At 47.8% G+C, this 12,995-nt stretch overlaps 1 protein-coding gene across 6 annotated transcripts in view; it reads right to left on the bottom strand.

Annotated features, from left to right (window-relative positions):
• Positions 1-499: 499 nt before the first annotated feature.
• Znf618 (zinc finger protein 618) overlaps positions 500-12,995 on the bottom strand; it is a 171,958-nt gene continuing 159,462 nt past the window's right edge. For all 6 annotated transcript variants that reach the window (XM_076564338.1, XM_076564342.1, XM_076564339.1 and 3 more), the window contains 2 exons: positions 2,760-2,861; positions 500-2,145 (listed from right to left, as the gene is read on the bottom strand). In XM_076564338.1, coding sequence (XP_076420453.1) covers positions 629-2,145; positions 2,760-2,861 — 1,619 coding nt within the window. In that variant the 3' untranslated portion in view covers positions 500-628. The remainder of the gene's footprint in view (positions 2,146-2,759; positions 2,862-12,995) is intronic.

The raw sequence follows: 12,995 nt of genomic DNA, 5'->3' as shown, positions 1-12,995 counted from the left end.
AGGATGGGTACCATGGGTTGAAGGGACGGAGGAATGGAAAGGAAGGGCTCGGGTCGAGGATGGGAGTTCAAGCCACTTCAGCCCTCAGCTGCCTGAACATTTCACAATCTCAGCTTCTCCCAATCTGCACACCTGAAAACGGAGTCCTTAGAGCCCCTGCCCAAGGAAAGTGAAGCCATCCTGCTTTCCCAGTCTCTCAGCTTTCCTGACACACCCAGCTCAATGCACACACACCCGAGGACAGGCATGCATACACGCACCAGGTTTGTGTGTATGTGTGTGTGTGTGCATGCGTATGTGTGTGTGTGTGCGCATGTGCGCATATGCACGTGTGGAGCTTCTCTGGCTGTGCATTTAAGCATGAGCTCCCCATACCCTTTACCCACACAAAATGTCACGTGTGGGTGTGGACACATGTGCACACACACATACACACACAAATATACATACACACAAACATACACACACACTGGAAAAAAAAGCACTTAAGTTTCCAGGGGGCATTTACAATGAGGTTCCACAGTGTTTAGAACTTAAATTTCTTTGTGACAGTGTTGTGTGTGTTTTCCTAACGTTTTTCTTCTTTTCGTCTTTTTTTTGTTTGTTTGTTGTTCCCCAAAGTTGAGTCTTAAAGCATGTTAGATTTCAAAAACATGAGCTTGTTCATGTCTTCCGGGCTGAGCAGCCGCCTCCTTTTGATCAGAAGTGCTTGTTCACACATATTTACACACCCGCTTCGAGCCCCCACAGCAGGAACAGCCAGGAGCCAGAAGGCGAGCTTGGCAAGTTTCGTGTGCTTTTGGGTCACACATGACCAGTACTGGAAGAGGTCGGGAGTGGCCTGGAAGAGGGGTTCCTGAAGGTAGTCGTATACTTCATTCTTGCCCAGCCGGTCATCTTCCTGAGCTGTGGGGTGCTCGCCGGTGGCTGAACGTGCCTTCTTGGTGGCGGGCTCAAAGTCGGCCTCCTCAGCCCAGGACTCCTTCACCTCATTGATGAGCTCACACACCTTGCTGATGATCTCCTCATGCTGATAGGGTGGCACTGGCCGAAGCTTCTGCTGAGGATCCAGGATCATGGCCACCTTGTGGGCTGGGTGCACCTTGAAGTTCTCCTTGAGTGCTTCTAGAAAGAGATGGCACAGCTTGCTGACCGTGCCTGCGTCGTTGGCTTTGGCTGTGAACAGCTTCTCTAGCCGGACGTAGGTGGGCAGCACCAGCTGCAGGGTGGGCTGGCTCTCATTACTGAGCTCTATGACTGCCTGCTTCACGGGCGTCAGGATGGCGGCCAGGTTGCTCAGCAAGTGCTTGTTGAGGCTCTGGATGAGGTTCATTTTCTTGGCACGGCTGTAGAACTCGCAGATCTGCTCGTAGCGCTCGTGTACCAGAAGCAGCGAGTCGGTCACTGAGTTCCAGCAGGGTGGTGGTGATGTCTCCTCCAGAGAGCCAAAGGTCTCCTTGGCCAGGCCCGTAGAGCCTGCTAGGTCCTCACACACATTGAGCAGCTCGATGACCTCATGCATGCTGCGGGCCTGCAGCGTCCGCTTGCTCAGCACACTCTGCACCACTGAGTTCAAGGCACAGGCTGAGCAGCGAAGGCACATGCCAGCCTTGGAGAAGGCGGATGTGCTCACCCGGCAGTCGGTGACATACACGGTCCGGATCTCTGACATCACAAACTCTGACAGCACGTTCTGCACCCAGTGATGCACCAAGTCACCGCTCTCACGAATGTCTGCACCCTTCACACCTAGCACATAACTCTTGATGTGGTTGCCCTCAGCCTGGTAGGCTGTAAGGATGTAGCAGGAGTCAGGGCCCACACTCTGGGAGTGGCATGTAACACCGATGCCCAGGCAGGCATTGCTGCCCAGGGCACATGTCACCTTCACCTTCACCTGGTTGTACATGCGTGGCAGGTGCTTCAGTGCTAATGTGTTAAAGTTGCCCAGGATCTCGGTGACGGAGAAGGCCCCATAGCGGGCGCCACTGTCTACCAGGGTTTGGGCCAACTTGAGGAACTCCTTCCCACTGACCACGCTCAGTGCACCCAGGTCAGCACACATGACCCGCAGCAGCCGTTCTGCGATGTTCTGCCGCTCCTTCTCGGGGATTACACTGTTGGGTGTCAAACCACTAGTTGTGGCTGGCAGGGGACACAAAGAGAAAAAGGATTACTTCTGACATTCAAAGCTGCTTAACCCGGCTGCAACAACACCCTAAAGAGCTAGTATGAAGAATAACAAATAGATTTTGTGTTGCATACAAATTGGTATGGTCTTCTTTTTACAGTCGACAGTACCTTAGGGATAAAGTTCTATGATTGATTGATAATGCCTGCCATGGGCATAAGAATCGTATATAGTGATATGTGTGCAACATACTTGTCACATGTGCCAAACACCTAAACCTTTGAATACAACCTTTTCTTCAACAGGAATTACATAGGAATCTTTAGTAACTAACGTGTTTTAGGGTCAGTGCCAAATAAAAAAGCTTACATAAACTGAAAATGTGAGGTTCTAGTTGTGATTCTGGTATTAAGTAGTGCTTTGGACACACACACACACCCCTTCTTCCTGGCTTCCTTTCACCTACCCACAAGTTAAGAATTCCTGCCCGAGTCTAAGTACAAGTATGCTTTGGAGCTGTATGCATCATCTTCAGACCCACGGGAGGTAGAGATGGTAACAGCAGGGGAAAGGACAGAGCTGCAGTGGGGCTTCTGGGAGCCCTAGGCTCCAGCATGCTGAGACCTACTGTTGTTGGCACTGTTCCTCTGGGCCTGAGGTTTCCACTTCTCTTCCACTGCAGCAGGTGGAGATCGGGACTGGTTGGAGGTGATGTTGTTTTCACTGTCGGCTGCAGGCACAGTGGGAATAACGGGTCACTTGGAAGGGTAAGAGGAAGCTGAAGAGTAAGGTAAGAACATGTGTACGTGGGGGCAAGGGGAAAAGCAACACATGGCCACAGGGAGCTGAGTTCAGGCTTCTCAGAAACGGTCTGTGCTTTCAAAGCCTCATCTGCACACTCTGGAAACTGAGGACAATGGTATGGCTACCACACAACTTCGGGAAGGACTATAGAGATGACAGAGAAGAGGCCAGGACATAGGGGACGCTTAGAGAGCATGAGCCCTCCAGGAGCCCTGCACCCACCACAGCCACAAAGCACGGCTCTGAAGTGTTCGTGTGCGCTCTAAGTGCTCCAAAGTGTCTCACAATCTCTCACTTCTTTAAAGGGTACTAGATAATCAGACTGCTGCCAGGCAAAATAAAATAATCTGTATGATGATAAAGTGACCAATTTCCTTAGACTATGGAAGTCTAAAAACACAAAAGTGAAAACTGAATTAACACAAAATGGGCAAATTACTACTAGGGATCTGACTTACTTCTCTTAGCAACTGTTACTGAGAATAAAAGAGTTAGGGGCAGGAACACACATGGACTGAGCACACCACAGGAAGTCTCTATATAGGCTGGAGCCATGACTCAGAGGTTAAGAATAAATACTGATCTCCCAGAAGGCCTGAGTGTGTTCTACAGCCCTGTAATTCCAGCTCCAAGGGATCTAATGACCTCTTCTGGCCTCCACAGGCACCTCACACACATGTGGCATTCACTCACCCAGACAAATACACATAAAACATAAACCATTTTAAATAGAGGCTTAATGATAAGCAACCTGAGTCAAAAGTAAGGAGAAGAAATAACTCAGCAGAAGCATAAATTGAATGAAATAGAAAATGGACAAGCATAAAAGAGCAAAGCCAATGAAAACAAAAGCCAATTCTTTGTAAAGATCAATATACTTAATAAGCCTCTCACCAGAGGATACAAATCATTAGGATCAAGGATAAAAAGGAGTCATCACTAGAGAGCCTACAGATGTCAAAAGGACTAAAAGTAACTATGAACTTTAGGCCAACAATTTCAACAATTTAGGAAAGACAAGCACCTCAAAGACACAGAAACAAAGCTCATCCCAGAAGAAATGGGTAACTTGAATTTCTGTGCCCATTAAAGAATCAGCGCATAAAAGTAATTCCCACAAAGAAACCTCCAGACCCTTAAAGGTTCACTGGTTGATTTTATAAAACACTTAGTTAAGTAATAATACAAATTCTACACAAATTCTCACAGAAGACAAGGGTAGTAAGACTATCCCACAATTCATCTTATGAGACTAGTATTCTTGTTATTTGTATTTTTGACAACAGACATTCTGACTGGAGATGGAATCTTTTAATCCAACATTAAAAAAAAACATTTTATGTGTATGTATGTTTTGCCTGCATGCATGTCTGTGTACCACATGCATACTTGGTATCTATGGAGACCAGAAGAGGGTGTTGGATCCCCTTGGACTGGAGTTATAGATGGTTGTAAGCTGTCATGTGGGAGCTGGGAATCGAACCTGAGTACTCAGCGAGAGCAGTCAGTGCTTTGAATCACTGGGCCAGCACCCCAGCCCCATGAGACGAAACCTTAAAGTAGCTTTAATCTGCATTTCCCTGAGCGCTAAGGATGTGATACACTTTCAGAAGTTTTAATTAGCCATCTGCATTTCTTTTAAGAACTCTCTGCTTAATTCCACAACCCCTCTTAAATTGGATTGTTGTCTTCACATTTATTTATTTATTTATTTATTTATTTATTTATTTATTTATTTATTTATTTTAGTTCTTTCTAGATACTAATCCTCTGCCCAATATACAGATGGAATTTTTTTCTTCCATTTTGCAGGCTGCCTCTTTATTCTGATAGATTCTTTTGCTGTCCAGAAGCCTTTTAGTTTCAGGAGATTCCATTTCTCCACTGTTAGTCTTAGTCCCCGTGTTTCCCCAAGTCCTATTCAGAAGGTCTCTAACTATTGAAGTGCACTCCCTACTTCTTTCTCTGGCAGTTTCAGGGTATCAGTTCTTAGGCTGAGTTTTGTGCAGGACGAGAGACAGAGATCCAGTTTCATCGTAAACTAGTACAGACACCTTGGAAATAGGGCTTCACAAACAAAGAAACAAGAAATCAAACTAGCAGATGACCTAGCTAAATATTCCCTGGGCATATGCCCAAAAGATCTCGTATCACACTACAGAGATACTGGCACAGCCACATTCACTGCTGCTTGATTCACAACATCACAGAAATGAAAGCAGCCTAGATGCCCATCAACTGATGAATGGATAATGAAAATGCGGTACAAATACATGATGGAATTTCATCCAACTATAAAGAAAAATTAAATTATGATGTTTTCAGGTAAATGACTGGAACTGGAAAAAAATTATACTGAATGAGATAACCCATGCCAGGAGAAATGTCACAGTCTTTTTTCAAATGTGAATCCCAGCTTCCACTCCTTAGCTTTAACCTGGAACCCTGGAGACTAGAAAGAGGAAATCAGGATGTGGGGATGCCTTAAAGGAGCAGGGGTGGTGGTGGTGAGATGGGGGGCAGTTTATAAAGCCAGGCAGTGATGGCACTCGCCTTTAATCGTTGCATTTGGAAGGCAGAGGCAGAGACTCTGAGTTAAAGGCCAGCCTGGTTTACAGAGTGAGTTCCAGGACAGCAAAGCTACACACCGAGAAACCCTGTGTGTAGGGTTTCTCTTCAAAACCCATAACCCAAAAAAGGAGGGGACTAGAAGCCAGGTAATAGGAAAGTAGAGAGTGGCAACACTGAGGTAGAAATGTCTAAGTGGGGTGAGGGAGTGGTAGATGAGGGATAGGGGGTTAATATACTATTTTGTAATCAAAGTTAAAAATATAAAAGCCAGATTTACGAGAGATACCCATTATGGCTTGATAACATTTCTCTTGGAAGCAGTGAGTCACCATATGAAATTCCAGGTGCCAGGTGTTGGGTACCTTGAAGAGCTGGTCAGGCCCCCAAATGACTCAGGCTCTTGTCAGTCCTCCTGGATGCCAATCAAAACTTGAGTGTAAGACCCTGTTGCTGAAGACTCTACACACATTTTTATAAAATAGAGAGAAAGCTGGAGCTCAGCTGGAAACTTCCTCTCTCCTGGTTAACTTCCAAAGAGCCAGAAGTTGTGATGCATGCAGGCAACTAGGAGAGAAAAGGCATCACAGGACACCTAGCTAGGAACCTTACTAACTACCGAACCAACCAACGTTCTAGGCAAGAGGCACCCACCTGTGTACTAATGGCACAACTGTCATGTAATCAACTAATCACCCTCTGATTCAACTGGAGCCCCACTGCACAGGAAGGAATTCATGCTTAGTGTTGTAAGCCAGGTCAACAATCCACACTTGGGGGAGTCGTAGGCCCAAGGGGATAACACAGTACTGTTGTTTAACTAAAATAACTAAGCACCTCTTCTACACAAACAGACAAGAGTCACCCTTAGCCTTAGCTAAGCCTCTCTTTACAGTGAATGGGGGGAGGTGGACGCAGAGACTCATGGCTGCCCAAGGTACTGAGAGTAAGTGATGTCTGAGTGCACACCCCTAAAACAAAATGGATACCACTCCTACTGAGGCTCAGGGAACCCTGAGGACGAGGGATCAGGAAGAACGGAAGAGCTGCAAGACAGGGAAAAGGACTGCAAATGTCATCTAGGCACAACACAATCATTCTAATCATGAACTCACAGCAGCTGTAGTTACCTGCACTGGACCTGTATAAGACTGGCCCTGTCAATAATCAGCTATGGATGTGGGAAGGGCTAAGGAGCCCCCCCCCCCCATTACTAAACTAATAGCTATAATAGACTCTGGGAGATGTGGGAGCAATCATCTTCAGTTGTGTATCTACTGCTAAGTGCACCAATGGAGAGTTCTAAACCCACTCACTGTCTTAGTTAGAGTTTCTATTGTTGTGACGAAACACCATGACCATAAAAGCAAGTCGGGGAGGAAAGGGTTTATTAAGGCTTTATACTTCAGCATTGCTGATCATCACTGAAGGAAGTCAAGGCAGGAACTCAAACAGGGCAGGCACCGGGAGGCAGGAGCTGATGCAGAGGCCATGGAGGGGTGCTGCTTCCTGGCTTGCTCCCCATGGCTTGCTCAGCTTGTCTTCTTATAGAATCCAGGACCAGCGGTCCAGGGATGGCACCACCCACCATGGGCTGGGCCCTCCCCCATTGATCACTAAATGAGAAAATACCTTACAGCTGGATCTCAAGGAGGCATTTCCTCAGCTGAGGTTCCTTCCTCTGATGACTCTAGCTTGTGTCAAGTTGACACACAAAACATCCATGGTCACGCAGATAGCTATAGTTAAATTCAGTGAGTCACAAAACAAAACAGATGGGAATGTGGGGAAGTGGGTTGTTGTTGTTGTTGTTGTTGTTTTTTGGGGGGTAAGTAGACAGGAGTATAAAAAGTTGAGAGAGGGTAGGGAATGAGAGTAATAAGAATGCACTCTCTATATATTCAAGTATCCTAGACTTTGTAGTTGGCTTTGTGTAGACTTTGTGGCTTCTGAAACGCTTCTGCTTCCAAGCATTTCAGAAGAGGGATACTCAACCTGCACCTCCAATAGTTGATGGAGAAATAGATACCTGTCAGGCTGGATCTTAGCACCATAGTCTTTGGATACATAACCCCTGCAACCTCATCTTTGGGAGCAAAAGCTCTTACAGTGGAAACGAGGAAGTCCAAAGCTGTAAAGTGGCTCCAGGCATCAGAAATCAGAGGTGTCCACCACCTCGATCTAAAACAGAGGACCACTGACTTCATTTCTTCTCTGGAGAGTCTCCTGGTGCCTTGTACCTGTGCTTTCTACCCCTGCTGGTGAGGTCCAAGGGCTGATCTCTGAGGAGTCAAGTCCGCTGACTCCACAAGGACAGACAGCCTACAGCTTCAGTGTGGAGGTTAAAGCTGTGCCATCTGGAAGGAGCTGACCCCCCAGAGAGAATGCTGGTCTATTATCACTGATTTCATAACCACTTTTGCTTCAGATTCCTTTTTCTTGGGGTGTGTATTCATATGTGCAGGTCCATGTGTGCATACCAATGTGTGCTAAGGTTGGAGGGTAACCTTGACTGCTGTTCCTCAGGGGCCACTCGGTCCCCATCTTTTTTTTTTTTTTTGAGACAGGGTCTATCACTGGCATGTACCTTATTAGACAGGCCAGGCTGGCTGGCCAGGGAACTCCAAGGATCCATTCACCCATCATTGCCTCCCCAGGCTAGGATTACAAGTGTGCCTTGCCATGCCTGGCTGTTCTATGTGGGTTTTGGGAATCAAACCCAGATTCTCCTTCTTACAAGGCAAACTCTCTACTGACAGCCATTTCCCCAGCTCTTCAGTGTCCTTTTCTGTGAAATGGCGTTCACATTAATGTGACATTTTAGAGGGCCACTTTGGGAATTAAATGGTGAACATGTCTAACTCTCAGACCAAGACCTGGCAGCAAGGATCAGCTGAAATGATGCCAGGCTGTTCTTATGAGCTCTGCCAGGCATTGTGTTTTCTGGACCTTTAGACAAAGGGGATGGAAAGTCAAACTTGTAGAGTTTCATGTACCACACTCAACACATACACCTGACACATGGCAAGCTATAGTTAGCACTATGATTGCTAGACCTACTCCTGAACTGTCACCATGGCAGACAGGTTCCCTCCAGCACATAAGTTTACTGGCGTGAATTAGCCTGTGCCATTCAGCAGCTCTTAATGAGATTGGTGTTACTTGAGGCTGATCCCCCTTATCAGTGGTGCTGAGAACTGCGCCGCTCACAATGCTTAATTTCCCTCCATGAAGCCAATCCTTTAATCCTGATTCAGCCTGGCTGGGATTCTGCCTGGCTTTGCACTGGATTGTGGGGAAGGCATTCTCTGGCTGCGCTGGACCAGCACAAAGCAACCCTTCAGCAACTCTGAACAAGCCAAGGTGCTGGGGAATAGTGGGGGCCACTTCCTGGCTGAGCCATACCTGCATCATAATGGTTTTGTCTTCCAGCTGCTGGAGTGATGGGGAAGCACCCCCATACAGACTCATGCCTCATTACAGCTTCCCCCAGTTGGTGGAAACAGGGGAAGCTCAGGAGAGGAGAGGAGGGGAGGGGAGGGGAGGGGAGGGGAGGGGAGGGGAGGGGAGGAGAGGAGAGGGGGAGGAGAGGGGGAGGAGAGGGAGGAGGAGAGGGGGAGGAGGAGAGGGGGAGGAGAGGGGGAGGAGAGGGGGAGGAGGAGAGGGGGAGGAGAGGGGGAGGAGAAGGGGAGGAGAGGGGGAGGAGAGGGAGGAGAGGAGGAGGAGAGGGGGAGGAGAGGGAGGAGAGGGAGAGGAGAGGGGGAGGAGAGGGGGAGGAGAGGGGGAGGAGAGGAGAGGGAGAGGGAGAGGGAGAGGGAGAGGAGAGGGGGAGGAGAGGGGGAGGAGAGGGGGAGGAGAGGGAGGAGAGGGAGAGGAGAGGAGAGGGAGAGGGACAGGAGAGGGGGAGGAGAGGGGGAGGAGAGGGGGAGGAGAGGGGGAGAAGAGGGGGAGGAGAGGGAGGAGAGGGAGAGGGAGAGGGAGAGGAGAGGGGGAGGAGAGGGGGAGGAGAGGGGGAGGAGAGGGAGAGGGAGAGGGAGAGGAGAGGGGGAGGAGAGGAGAGGAGAGGGAGAGGAGAGGAGGGGGAGGGGGAGGGGGAGGGAGAGGAGGGGAGAGAGAGAGAGAGAGAGAGAGAGAGAGAGAGAGAGAGAGAGAGAGAGAGAGAGAGAGAAAGAGAGTGAGTGTAACAGAGACAGATGGTGGAAGGTGGCATGAATGAATATGAATTAACTATGGGAGGCTGGGCTGTGAGGTTCAGGAACCAGGCTTGGTACCCAAAGACAGGGACCATGGCTACCACCAATCCAAGGCTGTAGGTTCCCCTTGAGGACATGTCTAAAAGCTTTGAACCATGCCTGGCAGATCATGGAATCACTGGGAGATGGGAAACACCTGTAAGTGGGGTGAAGACACCAGGCAACAGGTGTGTGTGTGTCCCTGCTTTAGAGATGGGGACAATTTCCTGCCTGAGGTTTCACAGCATCTAGAGAGAAGAACTAGAACCCCAGAGTCCTACCACTCACAACTCAATTATGTTTGTAGAGTGACTTATGGGTGGGGGAAGCTCTCCCAAGGCAACACAAATTAGTGCCTTCATGTACAGCACTCTCCTTGAAATGAGTGAATGGAGGCTGGAGTAACATCACATTATCTAGAGGATGAAGTCTAACTCTGTGTGGTGGTTTGAATAAGAATGGTACCCAGAGGCTTATGTATTGAATGCTTAGTCATCAGGGAGTGGCACTACCTGAGAAGGATTATGAGGTGTGGCCTTGTCAGGGTAGCTGTGGCCCTGTGGGAGAAAGTGAGTCACTGGGGGTGGGCTCTCAGGTTTCAAAAGCCAAAGTCAGGCCCAATGACTCTCTCCTCCTGCTACCTGTGGATCTGGATGTGGAACTCTCAGCTAACTCACCAGCACCATGTCTGCCTGTAGAGTGCCACGCCCATTCTCCACCTTGATGATAATGAACCAAATCTCTGAAACTCTAAGCAAGGTCTCAATCAAATGTTTTCTTTTGGAAGAGTTGCTATGGTCATGGTGACTCTTCATACCAATAGAAACTAAGACAGAAGTTGGTACCAGGGACTGGGGTATGACTGTGACAGGCCTGACTGTATTGCTTGTGGGTGGAATGTAGACTTTGGATTAGGAAATCAGTTGAATGCTTTAAGTGGGGTTTAATGGGCCATATTAGTAGGAGCATGGAAGACAGTGTTGAAGCTGATTTGAACTGTAGAGCCCAGCTCAAGAAGTTTAACAGGGGAAGAATATTAGTAAATGGCCTAGAGAGAATTTTTGTGATATTTTGGGCAAAGAATGTGGCTGATATTTGTCCTTGACTGAAAAAAATCTACTTGAGTCTAATTTAAAGAGTTTTGGATTGATGGCACTGGCAAAAGAGATTTTCAATAACGGTGTCACATGGTCATTAGTGGCCGGTCTTATGCAGATCAAGTTGTTGAGCAAGGAAAAAATACAAATTGTACAGTTTGAGGAGAAAAGGAGCACCAGGAAATGTAAGAGAGCTAAGTCTAGGGCTCAAGGACACAAAAAATTTAAAGAAAAGCTTGAAGCTAAATGGGATAAAAGGAGTGGTGACCTCAGGGCACGACCCCAACTAGCTAAGCTTCCAAGTTGTGAAAAGGAATTAAAGAGTAAGCAGTGAAGGAAACCGTCAGCAACAGAAAGCTGATGCAGATGTAACTGAACAAGGGGCCCTACTCCAGCCCCAGCAAGCAGCAGAATTTGGCAGTTTTGGTCACATGGTTCTGGTTTTAGAGTCATGGATAGAAGAAAGGGATTGTGGTATTTCCCTAAAAAACTTTCCTCATGGCTAAGGAGAGCTGCTGAGGCCAGGCATGTGCCAGGGGTGTCCCTGAATGGAAGCCCAGAGAGGCCATTGTGTGAAGCTGTGAAGGTGAAGCCTGGATTGTGTTGGAGACCCCAAAATGTTGAAGATGCCGGAGCCATGAGATTCCTGCCAAAGAGAGCTGCAGACTGGGTGTGGAACCAGCCCAAGAAAGAGAAATGTGTTACTATCAACAAAGCTGGAAAGAGTTGGAGATCTGAAAAGCACCTTGACCTCAGACATGAAGATGAGGAATGTGGAGTTTGCCCAGCTGATTTTTAGTCTTGTTTTGGTCCAGTATTTCCTCACCATGCTTCCCTTCCCCGTTTTGGAATGGTAATGCATATTCTGTGCCATTGTATATTGGAAGCATAGGATCTGCTTTTTGACTTTGGTTTTAAAGGTTATTACAGTTAAGAGAATGTCATGAGTCTTTATAAGAGACTTTGAACTTCGGACTTTCAAACAGTGTTGAGACTGTGATAGGCTATGTAGACTTTTGAAGTTGGACTATGTGCATTTCTGGATTAGGATGTGGCTACAAGTCTATGGGGGCCAAGGAGTGGAAATGTAGTGGTTTGAATAAGAACGGTCCCATAGTTTTATATGTTTTGAATGCCTGGTCATCAGGGAGTGGCACTACTTGAGAAGGATTAGGAGGTGTGGCCTTATGGGAGGAAGTGTGTCACTGGGAGTGGGTTTGGGGGTTTCAAAAGCCAAAGTCAGGCCCAGTATGTCTCTCTTTCTTCTACCTACGGATCCGGATGTAGAACTCTCAGCTACTTCTCTGGCACCACATTTGCCTGAGTGCCGCCATGCTCCCACTATGTTAACGGACTAACCCCCTGAACTGTAAGCCAGCCCCAATTAAATGCTTTATTTTATAAGAGTTGCCATGGTCATGGTGTCTCTTCACAGCAATAGAACAACCTGTAAAGCTGAGTGCTAGGCAGGCCCAATCTGGAGGCTCTGCAAACCTCAGGGGACACAATAACAACAACTGGTGATATCAACAGTGCCAACTACTCAGCCCCCATCATGTCCCACATACATTTTATATAATATTTCTTTCTTTTTTTGGAAACAAGGTCTTACGGTGTTACTCAGAATAGCCTTGGATCTGTGATCCTCCTGTCTCAGGTTCCCAGAGGCTGAGATTGTAGGTGTGTACCACCACTCCACATGCTATTTCTAATGCCTCTAGAAGAACTATGTGGAGGGACAGGTGCCAGCTGCCCCTTTGCCCAGATGCATGATGGTTCCTTTTGCAAGTAAGTGTTGGTTGAGCAGAGGTTCTGGGCACCATTCTGCCACCGATTCAGGATGGTCATGCGCCTAAATGCCCACTGGTAGAAACTGAGCACGTAGGATTTGGGTCACTTGCATATTCCCTTGCCTCTCCCCACACCCACCAAGCCAGAGAGAAGAAAGCCCCTGAGTACCCAGCCATAGGAGGGAGGGGACCTGGATCCCTGAGTACCCACATGGGGGGGTCCCCAGCCAGACTTCTTGTGCCATGGCTATGTGGTACATTGTAACCTGTTTGTGGAGATGCTGGAACTGGGACTCTCACTATTGACACACAGTATTTCCCTGAATTAGACCAGAAGCCGGAGGCACTGTAATTCATGTCTGGAGGTCCAGGC

The sequence above is a fragment of the Peromyscus maniculatus genome, chromosome 2 (assembly GCF_049852395.1).
Source record: "Peromyscus maniculatus bairdii isolate BWxNUB_F1_BW_parent chromosome 2, HU_Pman_BW_mat_3.1, whole genome shotgun sequence".
NCBI lineage: Eukaryota > Metazoa > Chordata > Mammalia > Rodentia > Cricetidae > Peromyscus > Peromyscus maniculatus.
Note: the sequence above shows the minus strand (reverse complement) of the source record. Positions and strands in the feature narration are given on the sequence as shown.